The sequence below is a fragment of the Channa argus genome, chromosome 1, assembly GCF_033026475.1.
Source record: "Channa argus isolate prfri chromosome 1, Channa argus male v1.0, whole genome shotgun sequence".
NCBI classification, from domain to species: Eukaryota; Metazoa; Chordata; class Actinopteri; order Anabantiformes; family Channidae; genus Channa; species Channa argus.
The window spans coordinates 12808511-12834003 of NC_090197.1; the positions used below are offsets into that span (position 1 = coordinate 12808511).

Below are 25493 nucleotides of genomic sequence, written 5' to 3' on the forward strand. Positions count from 1 at the left end.
GATGTGTATTATGTGTGGAGCACCCTGTCGCGGACATGTCATAACTCCATTGATCACATGGTTTGGGTCCAGTTTCCTCGAAGCGCTCCGTGAACCACGTGACACAGCTCTCCGTGGTGTAAGAGTGGAAAAGAAACAGGTAAATTCACAGTCTCTCGCTTATTGTGTGAGCGAGACGGTTCGTAATATTTTCTCAACTTAGTTTACCAACAGAGAGTTCAGGAATTATATCCTGTCCTAAATCCGACTAGAAGGTCGACAACGAGACCTCTTGTCGGTCGGTTGTGTAGCAGTGTATAATATTGAGCCGGGTTTCTGGTCAGTATTGCCTGTTATTTATTTTCCGTTTTATGGGGCCTGTAGGCCTACGGGTAGCCTCGGTCTTTTTTTTTTTTTTCTATACGGAGAGACCGTTTATCAGATTAAACCGGGGCCAGACTAATAAAGGATGTTGCAGAGTGGTGGTGCAGTTTAAAAAGCTGGCACTTTGCTAACTAGCTAGCTAACCTATCCTAGCTATCTGAAACGACATTAGTTAGCATGGCTAGCAGTTGTTAAGAGACAAGTAGTGGCAACGGAGTGTCATGGGCGTTTTGGGTTGTCTGGTCGGACATGAAAGCTCCACTGCTCTAAAGTAGGTAATTCGCAAATTAACTTGTTGGCTATCAAGCTAATTCAGCTAGCCCTAACAACTCTACCTTGCATAGGCAGTCATCGACACTTAGCAGTTAGCTGGCGAGCTAGCGGCTGACAACTTAGCCTCGTTGACGCCATGAGGTGAAGCCGTGAGAAGCGGAAGCCCACGGAGATTTCAAAGCTGGATGCTGTCCTATCAAGTATTAGCCAGTTGGCTAGCATTTTGGCCATGTGGCTGGCTAGTTGAACAGTGAGTTCGACGGCCCCAGGTTTTAGGCTTGTTTTGGGCTAGCCCAGGAAGGGTTTTACGTAACGCGTGCTGGATTAAGAAGTCTCCGTCGACAGCAAGGTTAACAGTTCGCTCTAGAGTAGAGATGCAGATTTAGTTAACGTTAGCTTTGTGCGCTTTGTGATCATATGGGGTCGTTTCACAACATAGATGAATTAACACTACCATGTCTCTTTTGATATAGAAATTGTTGCATCATGTTCTGTAGAGGTAAATAAGTTGCCTAATGCCATGTGTACTTGTAAGCCACAACCCCACTTTGTATACCGTCGCTCACTTGCTTCCCGGGTTACACCCGCGGCTAGATTTGGTTTAAGGCAGTTGTCAAACGTCCACTGTCAGCGATTATCTGGCGTCTCTAGAAACAAAGCTGGTGTGTTTTTAATACCAGTCAGCTTTCCCTCACTAGGCAATAGGCTACTAGGCAGTTTGAGGGAGTACTATGTCAGAGCATGTATATAACTTAAGTAGGTCACAGGCCTGTAACCCCTTTCTCATTCTTATCTTCTCAGGTGTTATTCCTTTGTAAATACTATTAATTGTATATACTGTAAATGATGACGTCCATGGGCGGGAACCGAGCCCGGGGCAGATGGGAGCAGACGCAGGGCCAGACACAGAGCCAGACACAGCACAAGCAAAGGCCTCAGGTACCCACAACTGTCCCATTGCTGAAATTCATAATGATTTACATCAGGATTAAAAAAATAGGAGAATATAGTGTTACTTGTTTTTATGAATCCAATGTACACGTGATATAAGTTGGAATGTTATTATACAATATACTGTACCACCAAATACTATATTTGTCACAACATAATTTGTTCTAAAAGAGGCTGTGTAAAAAGTTTTCATCTAGACTACAGGAAAATCTGTTGGCATAATATTTTGTCAGTTGGAAGGGCTTCAGTGTGAACTACACGAACCAGCTCATTCACTGATGAAGTTCACCAGTTAACATCCCACTTGTTACAATTAATTGTTTGGGCATGTATGATTACAAAGAGTTTCAACAAGACCTGTAGTAGTCAATGACTTGGTGTTAGACGAGCGATCATAGTTGTTTGTTGTTAGTTTTGTTAGTAGTCCATAGTGGTGACTGTCTAATCGTGTGTGTGTATCCTTAACTCAGTATCAAAGTGTCTACCATGCATTAGGTCTCACAGTCACAAAGTGCAGACCATACGCTTCTGATAGTTGATGCTGATGTCATTTTATCCAAAACAGGCTACCGCAGAGCAGATCCGACTTGCGCAAATGATTTCAGACCACAATGATGCAGACTTTGAAGAAAAGGTCAAACAGGTGAGCAGCTGCACAGCATCCTGCTTGTCTGGGTTCACCCCAGGAATTCTTTCTTACATGTCTGAAAATAGCGAAGTAGCTCTGGCATATGTGTTGTTTGTGGTAGTTGTTTATGTTAGTCCTTTGTGTTTTGCATATTTAATCAGGGACAGACACAGCCATTAAACAAAATGATTTAAGTATAGTTTTTCTACGGTTTGACAAAGTCCCAAGATCACACGCGTTCCAAGATCAGGCAAAATGTTAAATGGATATGGCAATGATAGACAAGAAGCACAATTTGCAATTTCTCCCTCAGCTTATTAAATAAACTTCAGCAGTTTCATACTGTGGAAAATTATTGAATTGTTCTAGTTTAGTTCTATCGTATACTTAATAATCTACACACACATTTAAGCCAGATAATTCTTTTGTCCTGTCAAAGTAGCTTTAAATGTCTTACCGGTGGTATTATATACACAATCTGAGATCAAGGCGTGATTAATTTCATGAATGCATTAAGAAGTAAAAATGTCATCTAAGGCCAGAAGGTTCTATAAGCAGGTCACAAGGACCTTTTTAAAATAGTTTTTATCTTTTGCCTGTTCGATTTATAGTATTTAATAATTTCAAAGAAATTGAGAGGACAATGTTATAAGTCTCTGCGGAAAATGAACCTTGTGTTCATGCTACTAAAGTCTCTTATGATGCTGGATCCCTGCTGGTAGCAGAAATGCAATTGCAGTACTTTCTCTTTCTGAAATAGGAATATTTTGAGTTGCACTTAATTTTATATATGTTATTAAATAAAACACTAAATTCTACAGAAAATCATTTTACCGATTGAGATGCCAGGAGTGTCAGCCAGGGGTCACCTGTGTTTCATCATGCTACTCTTTTCCTTTCCAGCTGATTGACATCACAGGCAAGGACCAGGACGAGTCAATGATTGCACTGCACGATTGCAACGGGGATGTCAACAGAGCCATTAACGTGTTGTTGGAGGGTAGCCCAGACACTGTGAGTATTGGCTTTCTGTTAGGGCACAGTGATGTGCTCCTGGAGAAACCAGTGCTACACTCTAATAGAGAACTTTGGTAATTAAGTAACACTTCATGTTGTGCGAGTGATGCTCCTGTAAAGGTATAGCATTCAACTTGGACAGAGACTGGATTTTCCTAGTTTAAGAAAAAAGTATATGAAAGGCGCAGGAATTCATAAAGCATTTCGCTATGAATGCATGTCTTTTACCTCTGGTCAGTGTCACTTCTCCATGCACTTAGTAGGACTGAGGGATATAGACTGGAAACTATAATCACAATTTATATTTTTGGTAAATACTATAAATGATCGACAGTGCAATTCAATAGTATTATTTGGCCACAAATCACATCAGCAGACAGTCTTCAGAGTCAAGTAAAAACAATCAAGAATTAAAAAAATTATAAGCCTTGGTATCTTCCAAAACCTGTGGCGTCTAATGTCAATGTAAAAAAAATCCACAAGCCATGGTTCCAAATTCATTCTGTGTGTACGAGAGAGACTGGTGGACCAAAAAGTCAGTTTTTAAACTTGTTGATTGCTAAGCTAATCAAATGATTGATGGTACTTAGCATGGATATTCCCCCTCTTTTAATAAGTGGACCTTTTCTTTTTTTAATTTGGTTTTGTGCTCAGGTTAAAATTAGGAAAAAATAACTCGGCGTATAGTGCACTTCTACCAGTCTAGAGCTGAATCTCTGCTGGAGGTGTGTTCTTTCGTAAATTTATTAATCAAACCTTATCAATTACAAAATTAAACAAAAAGAATACAGAAATTTACAGTTATGGCCTTCGTGAAAATTACTGTCAAGAAGAATTTACCAGGTTTGTTATTTTTAGCTCACTCAACTTTAAGCTGTAGTTACAGCCCAGTAGTGGAATCCAACTAAGAAGTAGTCAGACATAAATTGACCACCCAATGAGAGCAATAATGGCAACAATGTTTCCTATGCAAATGGGCCATCAGCCCTCAATAAAAAAACATTTCTTTTCATTTTGATTGCTTTAGCTAAACATTTTGTCATATTGTGATTACAGTAGCTGTCATTGCTTTCACTGACTTAACATTACAACAATATCTTTATTTCTTTAGGACTCTTGGGAAATGGTGGGTAAAAAGAAAGGGGTGTCGGGCCAGAAGGACGCCAGCCAGGCAGAGACTGGAGAGGAAGGAAAAGAGAACAGGGAGAAAGGAGGAGAGAAAGATGCAGCACGTCGTCGAGGTGGAGCTCCACGCAGGGGCCGTGGAGCCAGTAGAGGACGAGAGTGTAAGTGTATTTACTTTAGCATCTAAATATAAACACTTTGTTACATACACAAATCACTCCGTGTGCAGGGTTTCGGCGGGGAATCAAAAAGCATTAAAAGTCATTAAATTGTTTTTGCGAAAAAGGGGGGGGGGCATTACATTTGATTCTCATTCTTTCAGTAGTTTTCAAGAAAAACACTTAAATCCATCTTTCATCTACCACTTATCCTTCGAGAAAAATACTAAAAAAAAAAATAATTATTATAGTTATAAACTGATTCGCTTGTGATTCGATCTGTAAATCAGCGTAAACATCTGGAATTGAACACGCTGAACCATTGCCCCCAGCCAGATGACGGACAAGTCTATGTTTGGATTGTAGTGGGCAAGCTGGCTGGACTATCCAGCAGAGCTGCCACCGTCAGAAAAACAAGCTATCTTCGAGCATCCTTTCGACCAAATGCAACGCGTCAACAAAAAATGAACTAGATGTCTATGTTCAATTTTGGGAGGCTTATGGTGTCCAGTCACGTTATCTTGGATCACAGTTCATGGGATATTCAAACACTTAGGGTCTGCTGGACCATTTTAAAGTAATGCTACTGTAGCCTCAGCCAGGATCAGATGCAGGATCTACCTTGATGGAGAGAGGGTCCAATGCAGGGACTTAAAAGAAAAGCTTTGGAAGATGAGATGGAAGAACTTAAACAGAAAAAGGTGTCAATGGTGGTTTGCAACAGCCTTTAAAAGGATGCTGATTAACTAGCGGAGAAGGTTAAAAACAAATCCAGCACTCTCATGTCTCAAATGATAACAAAATCTAATATTTTAAGAAAAAGATACTGGGACAAATGCAATAAAAACTGATTATTATTAAACTGACATATTTAAATGCTGCTATGCCTTTGTGCTATTGGTACCCTGACATTTTAAGGAAACAGTACTTTCCTCTTCCTAAAACATGTTAACTGTAAAGGTTCGTTTACATGTACACTCACTGGCCACTTTATTAGGTACACCTGTACAATCTAATCCAATAATGCAGCTCTCCCATGAATTATACACTTACAATGTTATAATTTCTCTGTTTTTAAGTAGAAACGGTAAGAAATGTAATAATTCTACTGTTGTTTTTGTTTTTTTGAGGTTGAAGTGGGTAGTGGAGTCTTACTGGTGTGCATTACAGGAAGAGGTGGTTCTAATGTTTTGATTGTTCAAAAATGAAAAACCGCAGAGGGTACATTATTGCCACTAAGAGTAAAGAATAGCATTGTACATATGGTACGTACCATCTGTTTCTTTCTAAATGAAAGGATTGGTTAATTGACAGAGGCCTCACTTTTAAAAAGGGAAAAACAAACTGTCTAGTGTTTGCTGAAATAGATATTGACAAGCCACAGGGCTTTTAGGAGAAAAACTTGAGGATGCTTGACAATTTATTATTTTATTTTTTGTCACATCAGCTCTTTTTCATAGTAGAAACAAAACAGAAAAGAACACAATCCCTAGTGATACATGGAGGAGGCTCAATTATGTTATGTGGTTGCTTTGCTCAGTTTCACACGAGATGCCTGCAGGCAAAGAAAGTGATTATCATGGCTTTTTTTTTTTTTTTTTTTTTTTTAAATGGAACATACAGTATAATTGAAACAAATCATAGTTTAAAAACAGGCAAAATGTTTCATAACAAACATTGCACTGTTTAGTGACCTGTGAGTTCAGAATTAGTCCAGCTAAACATCTTTTTAAGAAGGGAGATTCACTGCTAGAAGGAGGATGCTGCAATTTATAAAAGAATGTCTTATTCTCTGAATGTTGAAACATATTGATCTAAATAAGGTTATGCTTGTTACCCATTTGAACAACCAAAAGCACTAGGACTCATTGATATGCAGTATTTAATTGACAATTATTGGTCTAATTACTTTGAATTCATTCTTCCTCAAAATTGGAAGTAATTGTTCATCAAATAAAGAGCAGTTTTACCAGTTTTCCACTTGATTTCTATGGCTTTAGTTTAGGATGTAAATGTACATTAATGCTTTTAATTGACTCATCTTCATTTTGAATGAGGGGATTACTCATGTTCAATATAGTGTTGATATAGTGTCTCTCTAAAACACAGTTAAGTTGAAAGAAGAATTCAATATTTTTAGTCCATACAGTGCAGTGTTTAAATCTTATGATGTTGAATCTTTCCGTAACTCAAGTTCGTGGTCAGGAGAATGGCTTGGATGGTAGCAAGGCAGGAGTAGCGGGAAGAGGTGCCGAGCGAGGCCGACGAGGAAGAGGCAGAGGAAGAGGAACTCTTGGTAAATGATTTTAATTCTTTATTCATACTCCTCATTGAAAGCAATGCATCAATTAAAACAAGGGGTATTTCATTTTTTGTTTTTCTGAAAATGTCTGCAACGGTTTTTCTTTATAATTGTCAAACTAAGAAACTAATGCAAGATTTTGTTTTCCCAGGAGTATCTGGAAGGCGAGGAGGCAGATTTTCAGCACAGGGAATGGGGTAAGTGAACACCTGTGTTGCTTAAAACCACAGGGCCTTTTGTTCCAGTTTTACCTGTTGCCATGGTCACCAGAGAGCAGGACCCCAGTCTATTGTTTAGCCTTAATCCAAAGGAGGGAGGATGTACGTCAGCCAATGGCATGGAACAGCGTGGGCTGAATATCTCTTCAGAGCACACAGTTTTTAAATGTTTTATTTACAGTGAAATTTGGATAGATCCACTAAGAGGGGCGTCTGTGACCCTATTGGTTAACTTTATACTCTACTCTCGGCCCTGTGCTTTGGCATTGTTTAGGTTGTATTTGGCTTTGTGTGTGCAGTCAGTAACATTCCAGTTGATGGGTTAGCGTCCCATACAGACATTTGGCTGCCATAATAGCTGTCATAACAGAAGAAGTCATTATTCACAACTATGACTGCATTCCTTTCTTACCTTTTTTTAATAAACTGTGAAGTGTAATGTGATGTTACTCTGCAGCTAATTATCTTTAAATCTCTTTGTGGTTTGCTGAAGTAGTGCTTGTGACATGATGTGGCTTTTTCATAAAAGGTCTAGGGCTGAGTGACTTCCTCCTAAAAGAAGGCTGAATATAGTTTTCTATTTTTGTTTTCCAAGTACTGCACGTGGTGTTCAAAGGTACAGCAATAGGGCCTTAAAAATATAAAAAATATTTGTGTATATAAAGGCCCAAAAGATAAAAGCAAGGCGTTGTACAGACCATAACTTAAAGGGTTAAAAAAATTTATGTCTTTTAAAAAATCTTTGATATACTTTGAAACATATCTGTCCAGTTTAGACTCAGACATTTATGTCCATGCCCTTTTATACTATATTATGCATGGTCCATGCTAGTTCTAAATAACCCTGTTTTTGGGGTGTCAAGTGCCAAAATGGGGGTTTCCTAATTGCAGTGGCATGCATTGCTAGCTGATACCCTGTGACACACTACAGCTCTGTCAGTGTGCTTGCTTCTTGTTGCTGAGAGTTTACCAGCTTGGCTTTAGTGTCAATTAAACACAGGCCTAACAAAGTACACATGACTTTCACAGAAGAAGCCTTCAAACAGGTGTTGTCCTTTTTTTGAGTTTATGGTAAGAAGTTGTGAGTGCTGGAATTTAAACCATTATGCTAGTGCCATTTTAAAATATTACTAAACAGCTTCTACAATTCACTTCTCTTACCCACATTCTGCTTATAAATATTAAAATCCACTGAAAACTAAATGACTACAATAATTTATTATTTAATGCAATAGAGTAGACACCTGACTGTTAAAACACGTCTTCAGTGTTTAGTATGTGCCATATACTTACTGAAGTGATAGAAATTTACTTTTTGTAGTAGTTTTGAACAGATCTTGAATTGCTGTCCTTCAGATTGTGAAGCATACATATCATTCAGCTTGTAACTTTGCTGTTGTCTGCTGTATCTGAGATGTCCAACAATGTGAGTAAACATCACTAGGAATGAGAGAACACAGCTCTGTTCTGTATTTAGTGTGCTGATTCTTTAGTGGTACTGTTAGAAGCCTTTGTATTTGGATTCTCTAGCTGGTTTTTCAGGGAATAAACAAGTGGAGTCCTGGTTTGACAAGAATAGTTGTATAGCAAGCAAGTAAACTAATTCTATAAGTGTTTTAAAAAAGTGAGACTAGATTTTGAATGGAACGATGCAAAACTAAGGTTTTATTTCAGGATGATCTATTAAATGCTGACTGTTCCATTTACAGTAATATTCTGCTGTGTAATAGCTTTGAGCTCCCACATGAAGGATTGTTAATAAATGGACCACATCATTTAAAAGGATCATAATCTAGCAAGTGATATGAATTTCTGTTGTGTGTACATCGTGTAAGCTGGGTATGTTGCATTGTGTACTGACCCGTGTCTAAAAGCACACTTGCCTTGCATTGTGGAGTGACTGACAGATGCAGAGTGTTTGTTAGAGTACTGGCACTGGCAGATTAAAGGAATTTTGCTTACGCTGCTGCTCTGATTTGTGGTTTGCAAAACAAAAAATTGGATTTAGGTATTCGTGCAGGGTCTTATACTTGTGTTTTTGTAACTGTTTCTTGTGTTTCTTGTAACTGTTGCCATTATTTCCCCTTTGAAGCCAGATTGATAAGGGGCCCAGATATGATATTGCAGGAGGTGATAGGTGAGTGCATCGTCTCTGGTGTGTCTGTTGTTTTTGCTTTCTGTAGGGAAACTCTTAAGCACCATAAAACAGGATGATGTAATACAAGATCTTATCAAAACAACTTTTTATTTTTTGTTCTATTAATAGATTATGAAATGGATATGGTCTCCTTAAAAATCTGATATTGGATCTGTTGGTGCAAGCCAAAAATTTCCTCAAAATTGCACAGGAAGGATTCTAGAAAAATGATGGGTGCTCATCTTGGCTTTACTCAAAAGAAAAGTGTGGTTCTTCATCATGTTGCTAGGTTGCACCAGCTGTAAATCTCTCAGCACCCACAGATGTGTCAAAGTCTTGCAGTTCCAGCCAAGAGTTGTTCAGAAATAAAAACAGCACTTACATGTTTACACCTCCTATTTTGCATGTCTGTACTATCCAGACTCTCAAAGACAGTTTCATTCAGTTTTATGTAATGTCACCCTCCTGATTTCAGAATACAGCCTTTTTCTAATACAACTTTTCTATTAAGTAGAGAGCCATATCCAAAACATCTACCCTGGGGCCTTGATCAGATTTTTACTTTATTGATCTAAATTAGTACATTTTCAGAAGTTTCACTAATGGGTTTTTAATAAAAAGGGTGGGGGATAGATTCAGATGGACACCCAGCTGTGGCTGCTGATTTTGGAAATACTCAGTAAATGCACTCAATTCTCAACTCACAATATGCTTTTATTTTATTTTTTTTTTTTTTTTTGCCTTGCTATCTAGGACATTTAACCCTGCTGACTACGCAGAGCCAGCCCAGACAGAAGAAAACTATGGAGGGAGCAACACCTGGAACAACACAGGAAACATGGAGCTGGAGGAGGGAGCCAGTAAGTTAATTTATTAGGAAAGGTCCTCCAATAAAAAAAAAAAAATCTTATTAATTAAGCATCTGTTTACTATCCAACCAATTTAAGAGATTGTGTTTAGCATCCCAAAGAGACTCCTACGGTAAAGATAAGTGGAATGCTTTCTTGTTTTCAGAGGACTCCATCTACCCTAAACGAATGCCTAAATCCTAAAATTATATATTACACCATGATCTCTATATCCAGGTGTCTGTGTGCCCATGTGACTAAAAAAAAAAAATCTCTTTACAGTCGCTTTAAATTTCTTTACCTTTTATCTTTTTCTCCAGGGTTGGAATACTCTGCAGGAGAGGGAACAAATTACCCTCCCAAGTTTGACTCTGCTCCAGGTAAATGTGTCTTCAATTCTGTCTCACTTTAATTCCGTATTCTTATTAAAGCGCTCTCATTGCGATAGTACTGAACAGTTTCTTGTGGACCTCTAGGTGCCTGGAGGACTGCCACAGAGGAGTGGGGCACAGAGGACTGGAATGAGGATGTGAGTGTTTGTTTGTTTCACCTCAAAATCTGAAGTTATTATAGATGTTTGTTTGTTTTTTTGTTTTGTTATTCTTTCTGGCTGTCCACCTTTGTCTTATTAATTATAACCTCTCCCCCTTTTTTTTTTTTTTCCTCTTGCCTCTACAGCTTTCAGAGACAAAGATTTTCACAGCATCCAGTGTGGCATCCATGCCTCTGCCTAAAGAGAGTGTCACCATCACTAAAGGGCAGAGGTGGGTCATTAATGAACTTCATCAGACTGACCCATTCTTTCTACCAAGATACTTTCTGGGAACTGTTTTTTGGTTCAACTGGGGTTTTTAATAATCAAATTAGTATTAATGTCATTATCAACCACTAAACTTGTTACATTTTGATTTAGGTGATTGATTAATTGATTTGTTGGTCAGCATAAAATTGATTATGACAAACAGGCAAACTAAACATTGTTTTCAATAGTTTGGTCAAAAATTAGGTCTTAAGTCATTTAATCTTTTTAAAAATAAGACTTACCTAATTATTTCTAAATAGTTTACAGCTGAAGCTACTAATTGGTTGATTATGAGAAAATTAAATTGGAATTGTTTAACACGCGATTGTAAAAGGCAGTTGTCAAGCAAAAAATGCAAACAAGCTAATGTTAAAACACCCAAGCTTTAGTTATATAAATGTGCTGCATTTTCTTGTTTGGCACTAAGGTAAAAAACAAAATCTGAATTACGTAATTTAAGCTAATCAAAGTGTCTTTGTGCAAGACACTGAACCAAGGTCCAAGCCCGGTAGATATTGGGGAGGGTTGCGTCAGGAATAGCATCCGGCGTAAAAACTGTGCCAAATCATCATGTGGACAATGATCGGCTGTGGCGACCCTGAACTCACGGGATAAGCCGAAAGGACAACAACAAAAAAAAAAAGCTTAATGAAAGATTGTTAGATAATGAAAACGACGAGCAATTGCTGCTCTAAAATAGTTGGAAGTGTAGCAAAATGAAAGGTTGAGTCGAAGCACTTTTTAAAATACCTTCTAGTCAGCATCTGTGTTGAATTTTTCCTTTAGGATTGACCTTGCGGTCCTTCTCGGGAAGACTCCACCATCCTCTGCTTCAGAGACAGAAAATCCCCCCTTGGAGAATACTCAACCTTCTTCCTTGTCCCACCCACTTGTTTTCAGCAACTCCAAGCAAGGGGGCCCAAACTCCCAAACACCCCCCAGTACACCCTACACTCAGCACAATATGGTGAGACATGAAAAACACACAGGTTTATTTCCTGGCTCTTTTTTCCTTTGCTTATTGATATATAATTAACTCCCTAACCAGACTTCCCTACTGACATTGCAGGTCAGCATGTTGAGCAAGGGTTTTGGGGATGTGGCAGACCCCAAAGGAAGTAGCACAGGGACCACTGGTTCTCAGTTCCTAGAGCAGTATAAAACAGCCCAGGCATTGGCCCAGCTGGCAGCCCAGCACTCTCAGACTGGACCTCCTAACACAGCCCCTTCATCCTGGGACCCCAGTGCCGCCTCACTGGGACAATACGGTGAGAAGACATGCTATTTTAATTAACATTATAAGATAACTTAATTTAATTTTTCAGTTAGACTATATACCCCTGTTGAAACCCATAATACCAATTGAGTATGGTAAGGATAATTTGTACTATAAATATAAAGCCTATTTAGTTTTAAAAATTTTGTAGATCTTACCTTTTTTTTTTTTTTTTTTTTTTTTGGTTTTCCCCCCCCCAACATAGGCCAATCCAAACTGCTCTGTTTTCTGTCCTAACTTTCTGCACTCCTTCATGTTCCAGATATTAAGACCCAGCCAGAGTCTGTTGTCCATTCTCCCTTTACAAAGCGGCAGCCCTATCAGGCTGCCACCTCAACCTCGTCCATGTTGGATGTTTTCCTGCAGGATAAAGGCCTGCCTCCTTCTTCCTCAGTCTCTTCTTCTTCCTTATCCCAACAAACAACATCCTCGCCTCATGTGGCGCCGCTGCCTGCTTCTTCCCATCCCAAAATGGCAGCAGTTCCTTCTCTAGACCCACAAGTTTCTCCAAGTTCCTCAGATGCCCAGGGTTCAAGTCCACTGCCTTTGCAGCAACACAAACTAAAGCAGCAGAAGAAGAGGACTTCCATTACAACAAAGGTAAAATTTAAATACAAATTACAGTAGGTTTTGAGCAAGCTCTGGGTGGACAGGCTCTTTGAAAATCTCAATTTACACATACTTAACTCAATATGTAAAGAACTGGTGATTATAGAAAGGATTAAGGACAGGTTTGTAGTTGAAACACAAACGACCTCAATCCGCACAATCTTTGATGGCCTTTATGAAAGAAGATGAGGGAGAGCTGGTGGCTGACCTGTAGAGTGTAGGGACACACATTGAGTACACAAACTATTATCCTCCTATGTTCGCGTTGCATGTTAACATAACTCATACTTTTGTACAAGTTAGTTTTAAAAACAAACATTTTGTGCTTCGGCTTCAGTTTGAGGCAACCGACTCTTGACTGTTTGGGCAAGCTTTCATAATTGTCCCTGATCTCTTTCAGATTCCAGCAATGGCTGTAGAGATGCCTGGCTCAGCAGACATCTCAGGCCTTAACCTTCAATTTGGAGCACTGCAGTTTGGGTCAGAACCAGTTCTACCGGAGTATGAATCCCCCCCTAGTACAACAACACCAGCCAACCAGGTTCAGAACAGTCTCTACACTAGCCCAAGCAGGTAGGTAGCTGCCAAGCTGTGTCAACATGTGGGGCAATAAAAACATAACTGTGCTGCTCTTTTGGTCCATAGTTGCATCTGGTAACACATTGTTGTGAAAAAAACTCTAGAACAATACCTGTAAATGTTTATACCCTTTTTCTTTTTAACATATTAGTTAAACATTTAGAGGTTTTCTTTTTTCTTGTTTAAAAAAAAAAAGTAGTGGCTTGTTAAGATTTTTGTTAGTATCAGTTTTTATTGTTTTCAAAATTTAAGTTGTTAAAATTAAATTGAAAGAACCACTTTTGCTAAGAATATAGTAAACTTAGTCTTCTTGATACAATTACAATATGCAGTGAGTCGACTGCGGCTCTCTCCAACTCCAGCCAGATGGATCTGTACGATCAGAGAGCATCTCAGACACGGCGCTACCCTCCTTCAGTCTCCTCCTCTCCTCAGAAGGATATGCAACCCAAGGTAAGGTCATAGTTTCCCTTTTTTTTTTTTTTTTTTTTTTTTTTTATTAAACTGATAAATATTTAATATAGGATAGTGTTGGTGTAATGCTTAGAGGAGTGGCTTGACCCACACTTGTTCTAGAGCTCAGTACTAGTGAAAAACTCCTAATGCAAATGTATTAACTCCATAATCTGTCTGATTTAAGGTTTATTATAATCCTCTAATAATGATCTTTAGTGTAATTCTCTGTGGATTTGCTGCATTGCTGTATTGATTGAACTTTGGTGTACATATATAGCCTATTCGACCTTAGTGAATGGGTTACGAAGCTGACATGTGTCTGGACAAAAGTAGGAAAAACACCCTGTCAGGGAAGTGAGAATAAGTTGACGTCAGCCAGATGTCCGGACAAAAGTAGGAAAAACACTCCGTCAGGGAGGTGAGAATAAGTTGTCGTCAGCCAGATGTCCTCACAAGATGAGTAAAAGCACTTGTTAAGTAACAAACCTGTTTCAATGTCGTCTCCTTCACAACCCGACTATAATATAAAAATATGGACACCAGTCACTGACTCTGATTTCAAACATCGAGGTAAACAAAATGCATGAGTACTTGTCCTAGTTAGCAAATGACAGTTTACAACACATTCAACTTGTTTGTTTATTTATTTTTTATTTTTAAACAGAGCTCAACACTGCATTTGCTGGTTAAAACAACAAACTTTCTTGGTAATGCTTTCAACTGTCACTGATGAACACTAATTCTGTAGGTAATTTATTGGTTCACAGTTTCACATATGAACTTCAGACAGTGTCAGGAAAAATCAGCCACTGCAAAGGCAGTCGAGTGATTTAAAAAAACGTCATCAACACACCCATTTGTTAGTTTTTAAATATTTCAGACAATTCGGGACACAGCAGCATGCCACACACACATAATATGGATATTGTACTAGGAGGCTCGCAGTACAGTGTCGGGAGTGTATCACTTGGATATTTGCTTTCTCGCATACACCACATCGCCAAGTCAGGAGAATGTCAGAATTCCAGTGCATGTGAAAGCGGCTTATGTAACCAGGAATGATTAGTAAGATAGAAGCTTTGTTAGAAAACCCAAGAAGTAATACATCTTCACTATAGATGGAACATAAGAAACATGCTCGATGTGTTGTTAATGGTATTAAATGTCTATATCAATAGTCTGTCACTCAGGGTTAGGGTTTGTGTTCACTTCATCTTTTACTCAACCCACAGGTTGAAGATTATTTAAATCTTTATTACTCCTTTGCTAGACCCATTTAGAGATTTTTTTTTTTTTTCTGAACTCAAGTGTTGACATTAGGGTGGGGATAGGTGTACTTAACTAATTGTGCAGATGGTGTTTCTCAAGCCCACTAGTGTTAAACCATTTTTTTAAATTAACTTGTGTTTATTGTAATGCGCAACTGGTTTTAACCTGACCTGTATTTAAAATGCTCTGCATATCAAAAAAGCTTCTTAGTGACAGTTTCCAAGAGCCCAATATCTTCATCATGTCAACAGTGACCTGTTACTGTAGAAACCTGTGATCTCACCTTCATTTTGTTTTACAGAATGGTTTCAGTTCAATACAAGCAACGCAATCTGTGGAAGGTAAGCATTTGTTTACAAATGCGTCTTTAATAAAAGCATTGTTAAAATTGTAAGATTTGTTTTTCACGCACACTTTTGTGTTTTTCTCGGTTGCTCTCTCCCCAGCTGCAGCAGGCTCTGCAGTGTCAGTCAAGCCAGCCCCAGATTCAGTCACGGCGTCATCTGTCTCAAACATGGGCACTTTGACAGACAGTGGCTCAGGCCCTGCTTCCTTGTTAACTACATCTAATCAGGCATCCCTTAGTGCTCTGGGACACAGTGAAGACCTGCCTCCAAGCACCATTCCGCCTCCTCAGCACAACAAGTGAGATGAAGCCAAGTTTACACACAATATCTGAATATGATCATGATTGGAGTTTACCATAAAAATCTAGTCACAAACTATGAGTGAACACATGTATCAGTAAGCGCAATGCAGTGTGATGAGGTAAAAGGGTGCGATGTCCTCTGAACCTTCCTGTAATTTTTGCAGCTCTCACCCATCACAACAGAATAGTCACGCTCCACCTTCAGTCCGGACATCCAACTCAAGCTTACTGGTAAGCTGTCTGTCTGGTGTTGGACCTGAACCTGTCATGTTCAAAGAACCAATTTGGTTAAAAAAGAAATTTGACAGAAAGAATTGTTGATGTTAAATGCTGGAGACGGTATCACTCTTTATCTCCCTCTGCATTTCAATCTACTTAAGTAACGAGGATGCAGATGGTTTTCATGTCTAAGATTATTTATAAACTGTCATGTAAATAAAAAAACCTGGTTTCTGTAATCAGTGTAAAGCAATCGGAAAACCTGCTTTCCCCAGGTAGATTTCTCCACCACATGCATCAGTTTGCAGCACGTGTGCATGACTGAAGGCTATAGACCCGGGCAAGTTGCCTGGTCTGAAAAGAGCTAAAAAGCTAAATGAAAGGAGAAATCATTACACATAGTGACGCTGATATATTTTTAAACCCAAGTCAGGCCAAAGTCTCACTAAAACTGAAACACTAAACACAAACATGGCCCATAGAAGTCCATAGGTTTCTCTCACCTTATTTGGTTTTACATTCAGATACTTTTGTTTATTGAAGCTCTGCTGTCTCTGTCCCTGCACTGCTACACACACACACACACACACACACACACAGCAAAAAGGTCAGGAAGTTTTTTGACACTATACAATTAAGCTCTATAAGCCATTTCTCCCCAAAATAATTCCCAGGTAAAGCAATAATCAGATTATTTGTCTGCTGCATATATAGGCAGATTTTAAGAGCATTTAAACTTGTTACCCAATTACCTGAAAAAACTGGCTTTCCTAAGTAACCTGCTAACTTTAATGCACGTTAAATCCATTAAAACATTTTAATCTGAATTTATTATTATGGCAGAGTTGTCTGTTTGTTGCCCAGTCGCTTTAATGGAAATGTAATCTCATCGAACCTAACTGCATCTGTCTCTCTTCTTGCATCCTTTACTGCAGCATCCCAGCGTAGATGGTGATTCAAGCCTGCACTCTTCCTCCTTCCCTTCCTCTGTCTCTGCTGTGCCCTCTTCATCAGTTCCCTCATCCTCTTCCTCTGTGGCTGCTGCTGCTGCACAGGTGTCCCTAGGGGCCCCTCAGGCCTCCTCGGTGGGCTCTGCCACTGTTTCAGCTCCTTCTGGTCTCGGCCCTGTCAGCACTCTGGCCATGGTCCTCAACACTGCCTCCATGGGTGCCCCAGCTGCTGCAACTGCCACAGTTTCAGTCTCAACAACAGCTGCAACCATCCCCTCTTCGGCTGCTTCCTCATCTGCACGCAGCTCTGCAGCATCCTCAGGTTAGACATGACATGAGTGAGCCATTTCCGCAGTGTTTTGTTTCTAAGTTTTATAATAGACGTTAAATGGAAAAATCTAAAATGTTTCTGTTCCCAGCCTTTGATCATTTGCTCTGGTAATCTATAGGGGTGTGTGTGTGTGTGTGTGTGTTCCCCCTGTACACTTAAATTGTTGTAGAGGTTCTTTGGGGGTGTTATTTGAAATTTCTTGTTTTAAGTTGACCGACACTTTTAACCAAGTAAGAAATTAATCTCCCTGTGCCTGTTAGATTTACAGCAAAATATACCTGTCTGCATCTCATGTCTGAAAATTGTAGTCATTGATTGTACCACTCTATACTGTGTATGAGCTTGATTTTACTCTGAAAAAAAATGTGTATATCTTTCCACTGTGGACAAAGTTATGTACAGTATATGAACGTAGAATTTGTTGCTTTAGCTTTTTTTTTTTTAAAAATGTATGCCTTCCTATGTTTCACAACAGGGAAAGCACCTCCAAACCTGCCACCCGGAGTGCCCCCTCTACTGCCTAATCCATACATCATGGCCCCAGGTCTACTGCACGCATACCCTGTATGTTATTGACAATGTCTAGGCTTTGTGTACTTACCAGATTCTGTTTATGGTGCATTGGTCATATAGTTGGCAACATTTTTCTAAACATTTGATACCTTGTTTAGCCTCAGATGTATGGCTATGATGACCTACAGATGCTGCAGACAAGAATACCGCTGGTGGGTATTGAACAATATAAACTTGATGCACAATTCATACTTTATGGCCTACATTTTTATTTTATTATTATTTTTATCTCTCTCCCTAGGATTATTACAGCATTCCCTTTGCTACTCCCACAACAGCACTGACTGGCAGAGACGGTAGCCTGACAAGCAACCCCTATTCAGGTGAGCCATCTTTTTACTCCTTACAACTTAAATCACCATCTCAAGTTGAGTCTATACTTTCATACCTTTGGTAATTTTCCCACTCTGTCCTCTCCCGTGAAGGCGACTTATCGAAGTTTGGTCGAGGAGATGCATCATCCCCAGCTCCAGCCACCACATTAGCTCAGACACAACAGAACCAGACCCAGACACATCACACCACACAGCAGCCCTTTCTTAACCCGGCACTGCCACCTGGCTACAGCTACACAAGCCTCCCGTATTACACTGGCATGCCAGGCCTGCCCAACACCTTCCAGTACGGACCTGCTGTGTTTCCGGTGAGCAATTTCCAGGATTTTTTCAAGTTTGGTAATTACTGCAGTTGGATATCCAACCTAAGTTTGGGTTTATTATTTTATTTCCCATTGTCCCACTTTACCCAAAACCACTTTTTGTCCTTGCTGACATAATAAAATTTACTTCCCATGTTCTATTTTCTTCCAGGTTGCTCCTACCTCGTCAAAGCAGCATGGTGTGAATGTGGGCGTCAATGCATCAGCCACACCCTTCCAGCAGGCTAGTGGCTATGGTTCCCATGGATACAGCACTGGTGAGGCAATAAACCATATTGAAAGGACATGTTTAGAGGGGTCATGCATGTTCTGTTACACATACTTGCATACCAATAACTCTTTGTTCACAATGGTGTCCACTGATTTTTATATTGGTGTTGAGTGCTTATTTGAGCAGTGCAACATCTCCAAGCATAAACTTAATGCTTTTGTAAAGGCATTTGTTATGCTTGTGTCAAGGCGGTTATTAAGGGTTCATGAAACGTTTTTGTCTGCTGATTGTCATTTCAATTGTTAAACAGTCAAAAGACTTATTGTTTTGTCCAAGTTTGTCCATTAGATTTGCATCTGCACTTTGTACAGTTTTCATGACCTGCATCCTTAAGGAACGTGCTTCAATAATCAATTTGTAGTTATAATGGCAAGAACACGTCTGTTTTTAAATGTGTACTTATGTACAAATATTCGGGGGATACACTAAATGGAAAAAAAGGAAGGAGGGGCCTAAACAGTAGCAACTGGCTAACAAAGTGTAGTTTATTGGTCTCTTGCTGTCTTTCATGGCTTGCTTTGCTCATTTCTGAAAGTGGTTTGCCCAAGGGCTTCACCATCCCCCCTATCTCCTGCACACACATTCATCATAAACACATCAACAAATGGAGCACCCATCAAACTCCCATATTTCCTAATATAATTCCATTGAAGCCCTTATTCTTTCAGCAGTTTATATTTTCCCAGTTGCCCTCTGTTATCTACTCAATCACCTTGTGTCTGTGTTTTTTGTGTTTTGTTTCTTTTCTCTCTCTCTCAGTGATGCCGTATCTTATTTCATACTTGAATCCATCACTTACTATTCACTTTTGGTCACATCATGTCCAAACACCTATTTGTTCTAAGCTGCACCATCTGCTGCTTTTTGCTGTCACCCAACTGAAGCTCACTCTCCACCCTCCCTCCCACACACACCCTGCCTGCCCCCTCACTTCCCCCACCTCCTCCCCTCAGACTTGGTTCAGATAGCACTTGCAAATCATGGATGGCATTGATTCTGACCTTGTTGTGCTGGATGGGTAGGTTTTGCCACACAGGACAATGCAGATGGTGTCAAAATTCAGATATAAAGTATTCTGATCTTAGAACATGTTTCCTACATTATCTGTCGACACTGTCTGTATTGTCACAGTTTGGTAAAATCTTCTCATGTGGTACACAGTTTCAAATGCTATAAATTATTTGCAAATGCAATCTGAGGCAGGTCTGTCCTCCCCCTGCCTGGTGTGTCTAACGCTGTGGGCTGCGGCTGTGTGTCTGACTGTTGCAGGCTATGAGGATGTGGGCCAGGCTTCAGGGAGTGGGGATTTCTGTAAGGGCGGATACGGCAGTGCCGTGGCCGCTGCCGCTTCTGCACAAAACAAGCCAGCCAGCTCTGTCACCGGGCCTGGAGTCGGTGAGTGCCGCCACGTGCCAAATTAAAACAAAAAGAAAAAACCCTGTCCTTCCCATTTTCCCACTTGTGTCACCAATCATCCTTTTCCCCTTCTCTGCTATTGGTCTTTTGCCTCATCGCTGATGAGCTGCACCTAATGGAAAGACCATTACATACGCTTTTAGATGATCCAGTGCAGCCTGCCTCTCTTAGAAGCCTTGTCTGCCATTCTGTCTGTTACCTTCTCTACCAGGGTAACTCGTCATCAGTCTAAACAGGATTTTAGATTGTTAGACTGCCTGATTATCAGTATACATCACATTTTGGGATTTTTTTTAAGAGCTCACATGGGATTTGATTGGCATAAATTGATGAGGAGTTACTCTGGTTGATGCCGTCATGTTTTCTCTCAGTGTTGCTTGCTCTTCACTCATGTTGCTGTTGCTGGGTTTGTCTCCAGTCTAACAAGCTTGATGTCCTATGGGTAAAATAGGTTACAACAGAGGAAAGAGGGGGGCTATGAGCAATTCTATACAATTCTTGGTCAAAATAATCCAGAATTACAGCATTGTGCATGTATCAGAGAAAGACTTACACCTGGATGGAAAAATAATTATCTCAAAGTATGCTTGAAGGTCTGATCATCAGTGTTTCTGTTCTGATAACAAGTTTTGAGATGTGACTTTTCTGACAAAGTTTGAGTTGAAATGCACAGATGCAGTGACAGCCCTTCACAAGAAATATTGTCAACTTCAGGGAGGTTTTACTGGATAGTGACAACAGATTTTTAGTGATTGATCGATTGGTAATAAACACAAATGAGCACATTAATGAGCATAAATGCAGGTATATTTTATTGATTCCAGCTTTTTAAATATGATTATATTTAATTTGGGCAGCTGTAGCTCAGTTGTCCATGAACCAACTTAACTTCCTCCTGGTTACAAGTCGAAGTGTCTCTGGGCAAGACACTGAACTTGCAAGTTGTCCCTAGTATCTGCTGCTTAGTTGTAAGTCGACTTTGGATAAAACCGTCTGCTAAACGACTAATTGTAATGAATATATGTTGATTTTTCTCATAGCTAACTGAATTCCTATGTGCTTTTGGATTATTGGTCACTCAAAACGTTGCTTTATTGTAAATATGTGTTATTGAACAAATATTTGTTTTTGGAAAATATTTATTATGCTGACAGTCCTAACTGTATGTTCAGCATGACCTGTGCCAATGCCATACATGTTGCACACAAATATTTAATACGTATATTTGTTTAAGGCTGCGGTGGACTGTTTTAGACCCGTGACTCCAGTTAAGAATTTGTCCATGTATTTGGAATTTAGACTGTCAGGGACTTGGAGGCAACATTTTTTGTCAATGAAATGTCACTCAATCTGAAAAGTATTTTAAAAAAATATATATATATATATAATAATAATTTGTGTCCAGTGTTTATATTTTGCACACTAGTGGAGCCTGTTCTGCATCTCCATGGTGGTACAGAGGCTCTTTATGTGCCAGGACAACCTGAGCAGTAACGACTATATACAATTAGATATTTAACAGTTATGGCTGACTGGAAATGAGATGCTGCCACACCATCTTTCTCATCCCCTTCCCTCACCCTGTCTCTTTACTGTCATTATTTAAGTGAAATTCTGCTGAAATCATTTATTAATTTACATAGACAGGTATTTTTACCTAAAGATTTTTAGGATCATAGTGCTGTAAGACTCTTCTTTTTATTAGCTTTTTTTTCCCCTCTCCAGACACTAAAAGTTATTATTGTTCACTGTCGTATTAATAGAGGATCTAATATCTAATCATGTAGCAATATTAGGATCCGAATATAATTTTGTGGTTGGGTATGGTTTGTTTGGTGGGTGATCTCCCAAGTTCTGTGTTCAGTTTTGGGACTGGTTTTTGGATTAAGCTCGTCTCCTTTTTGCACTGTCTCTGCAGGAGTGTCTGTGACATCAAGCAACACAGGGGTACCAGATATTTCAGGGTCTGTTTACACAAAGACGCAGGTAATTGCAGAACTTCAATGTTACATAAATATTTTATTGTCTTTTTTTTTTTTTTTTCAGTATACCCATTTCAAATCTTTTTATGTTGGTCTTTCTTTGTATACATTTTCCTGTAGTCGTTCGAGAAGCAGGGTTTCCATGCTGGCACGCCGGCAGCTTCGTTCAGCCTGCCATCAGCTTTAGGCAGCGGGGGACCCATCAACCCTCCTGCTGCTGCTGGCTATGCCCCTGCCCCATTCATGCACATTTTGGCACCACACCAACAACCCCACTCTCAGATTCTGCATCACCACCTGCAGCAGGATGGACAGGTACTGTACATGCTTGTGTCCCAGTCTTTGTTGCAGGTAGCTTTCACATCTACAGTTCAGTCAGTGCAGACACAAAGGAAAACGGCCATTTGCTTTAAGTCCATTTCTGTGTTCAGTTTTATTCTAAATTATCTATATACACGTATTTTCACACTACACCTGTTTTCTAGTTTTAACTGGACCAAACAGGTCTTTATTAAAACTTTATTGTGTTTTTCCCTAATTAATAAATTGTATTTGGACTGGTAAAGAAGATGAACCTAACAACTGGATGCAACCCTTTACTTAATTTGTGTATGTGTCTGTGTTGACATTGCTCTGTATGTGAGTGTACATTTTTATGACTATTAAAGAAATCCAAAAATTGTCCTTGGCAGATGAATCTGTGTATATAGGTTCACCATGTCACTTGGTTGTTTATTTTAGTAAAAATGTTTTGAAGTGACAGCTCACAGCTGACCTCTGTCCTCTCTTGGCAGAGCGGTACTGGACAACGCAGCCAGAACGCCTCCATTCAGCAGAAGTCTCAGATCAACAAGTCGGGATACAACAGCTACAACTGGGGGGCAAACTAACATCTGTTGCAGAGGTCCTGACACTTTTGACAGAATCTAAGAGGGGGTTCATCACTCCTTCTGCAAACAGTCCACACATATAAACTCCCTCTTCCTCCTGCAGAGATTTCCCTCCCCAGTCTCTTGGCCCAGCACTCCTGCAGCTCTGACTGCGATCAGAGGAGGTGCTGTGCCGAGAGAACGAGCACTGTAATAATGCATGGATGGGTAGGAGGGAGGGACAAGAGGGGGGGAAAAAAAACACCAAGCGATGAAATATTAGTGTTGGGAATTTGTATTAGGTTAATCTCCCCACCCCACCCTTTTTTTTTTCTTTCACTTGTGTGCAACATAGAACTGTTTTCTAAAAGAATGAACGTTTTCTGTGCGTTTGACACCCCTCCCCTATATTTTTTTAACCCCCTTTTCTTAATTTGCTGATGGGGAGGAATTAAGTAATATCTGATGGTGGGGGGGACAGGCTGGTTTTGTATTTCTCACCCTCATCTCCCCGCTCTCTAATTTTGGTGGAAACTTCTTTTCCCACTTAAATTACCCAAATACAAAAATTTGCTTAATTGTTTAATGTTAAGGGTTTTTTTTGTGTCATTTTAATTTTGAAGAAACAATTCTCTAAATTGGTAGAGTTGTGAAGTTTATTTTTTACCAAATATAGATATATTATATATAAAGACATATAAGCAAGCTCACTGGCTTGGACTGTGAGGACAGTGTGTTTGTCATGTGACTGCGTGCATGTTTGTACACACGGGCTGTGGTTGTGTACTGTGCTTTGTTTTTTGCCTAGCACAGGATTTTTCATTATCCAACACTTGTACAGTAACCGTTTGCATGAAGTTGTTGCATAAAGGGCCCAATAGAGGCCCACATTTTCTGCAAGAGAAGTTGAGAGTCATTTACAAGGCCAATACACACCCAGTCTGCCTTCCAGTGTGTTGTTTTGTTTCTGAGCCCCCAGCACCTCCCTGCTCCACCACCTGTCCCCTGATATTGTAAGGAAACCTTCAGCATTGAACACTGATGGACAGAATTGTACTTATGGGTTCTTTTTGTCAGTGATTTATTTTTTTCTTTTTGTACTGTGCGTTTTAAAAAAAAATTTAAATGGATAAACTTGTCTTGTACATATATAAAAAAAAACAAGTACTGTAGTCCCGTTTGTTCGATGGCTTTCTCCTTTCTCAAATCCTTGCAGACTTGTCAGCTTTTTGTTTCATTTTTTTTTTATTTTGTAAAAATATATAAATATTAAGTAAATAAACAAGAAGACATTTTCATCATTTTGGATGTTAAGGTCTTTTAAGAAACTATTTGTTTCTCATGTGGCTTGTAAATACAGCAGAATATTTCAGTGGTTTGACAGTGATGCCCAGTGTTGAAGGATGGCCCAGGCTGAGGAATTGACAAACACTGTAAAAGGAAACTTGTGCCATCAAGTGTTTGACACAGGTCTGAGTCAGCGGATTTCAACTAAGTTTGGAGTATTGTTACTGTATGACTCCAGCAGATCGGCAGTACCAAATTAAAACGCCAAACACAGCCCTTCTCCAGACATGTTTCTTTTTTGTTGTTTACAAGATTTAGACACACATTTTGCATTTAAATAATAGGTTTTATGCTATTCTGATTAATGTTTTTTGTTATCAGCTTAATAGATAGGACTAGCTAAAATGTCTATTCATTTTTCATAAATTTACTTTCTGCTAAACTGTATCTTTACATTCTGAGTGGTCGTGTCAACAAACAGCCATCCTGCTGGTCTTGAACATAGACTAATGTGCAGTTTTCTTCTTCTTGAAGGTTTCTAGTGGAGCAAAAAATATCAGATTTGTGAAAATAAAACTATAGATATCCAATTACATCTCAAGGTTATATGTACTTTAAATTCTTATTTCAGCCCATTCAGGGAGAGAAATATCCCCTTTAGTAAATTTAAATAAAATATTAATATTTTGAAAGTTGGACTTTTTTTTTTTACATATTTTTTTGTTTGTTTTTTCTAGTTTGTATTTAAAATGTTTAAGTAACGGACAACTAATAGTCCTGCATCCGTTTTTTTTTTTACCTGAGTAGAAGTACATAGTAGAACAGCCGCAGTTAGTAATACATATTTCATAATAAAAGTCTAAGACAAAAATGTAAACAGGTGAAGCAAATTTTCATGTCTGTATCTAATCTTTTATAAAGGGATTTTACTTATGTACAAGTACCAATACCATAGTAAAAACATACTCCTATATATGGCAACATTTTCAAAGATGTAATGAAGTGTTGGTGTCAAAACTTTAAGTAGCACAAGTTTAAGAAGTCGCTCGGTGTTACTAAATGTAGGAAGGGATTAATTGTTAAAGTAGATCTATTAATCTAAATTCTTTTTTGTGGTTGAGTCTTCAAGAAGTATTGTAACTAAAACATTTGAAATGTCCTACCTGTAAAATACTGATCTTAAAAGCAGTGACTGCAGGTGTATGTAGTGAATTACGAAGTAAAATATGTCCCTCTGAAATAAAATGGAGTATAAGTATCTCAAAACTGTAAAGTAC

The 25493-nt window shown here is 39.1% G+C and overlaps 1 protein-coding gene across 7 annotated transcripts; it reads left to right on the forward strand.

The window, feature by feature from the left end:
* ubap2l (ubiquitin associated protein 2-like) lies at window positions 1-24502 on the forward strand. Of its 7 annotated transcripts, none has more exons than XM_067498494.1 (30): window positions 1-139; window positions 1438-1575; window positions 2153-2230; window positions 3119-3229; window positions 4344-4518; window positions 6710-6811; window positions 6969-7014; window positions 9128-9172; window positions 9926-10032; window positions 10341-10400; window positions 10497-10549; window positions 10699-10784; window positions 11609-11789; window positions 11892-12090; window positions 12361-12698; window positions 13108-13280; window positions 13619-13739; window positions 15313-15352; window positions 15458-15656; window positions 15825-15891; window positions 16815-17151; window positions 17636-17724; window positions 17832-17885; window positions 17975-18056; window positions 18159-18376; window positions 18543-18648; window positions 19932-20057; window positions 21997-22064; window positions 22181-22375; window positions 22855-24502. In XM_067498494.1, the coding sequence occupies exons 2-30, from the start codon at window positions 1480-1482 to the stop codon at window positions 22948-22950; spliced, it is 3648 nt and encodes a 1215-aa protein (XP_067354595.1). In that variant the 5' UTR covers window positions 1-139; window positions 1438-1479; the 3' UTR covers window positions 22951-24502. The 7 variants fall into 7 exon arrangements, with proteins under 7 accessions (XP_067354595.1, XP_067354604.1, XP_067354639.1 ...); XM_067498503.1 differs by lacking the exon at window positions 1-139 and adding an exon at window positions 158-318 and having other exon boundaries at window positions 13649-13739; XM_067498484.1 differs by lacking the exon at window positions 1-139 and adding an exon at window positions 159-318.
* The last annotated feature ends 991 nt before the right edge of the window (window positions 24503-25493 follow it).

Bases quoted from the DNA above. Each gene is read 5' to 3' on its own strand.
- ubap2l (XM_067498494.1), top strand. From the start codon at position 1,480: ATGATGACGTCCATGGGCGGGAACCGAGCCCGGGGCAGATGGGAGCAG. The intron at 1,576-2,152 runs GTACCCACAACT...TATCCAAAACAG, and splicing joins AGCACAAGCAAAGGCCTCAG to GCTACCGCAGAGCAGATCCG. The intron at 4,519-6,709 runs GTAAGTGTATTT...CCGTAACTCAAG, and splicing joins AGCCAGTAGAGGACGAGAGT to TTCGTGGTCAGGAGAATGGC.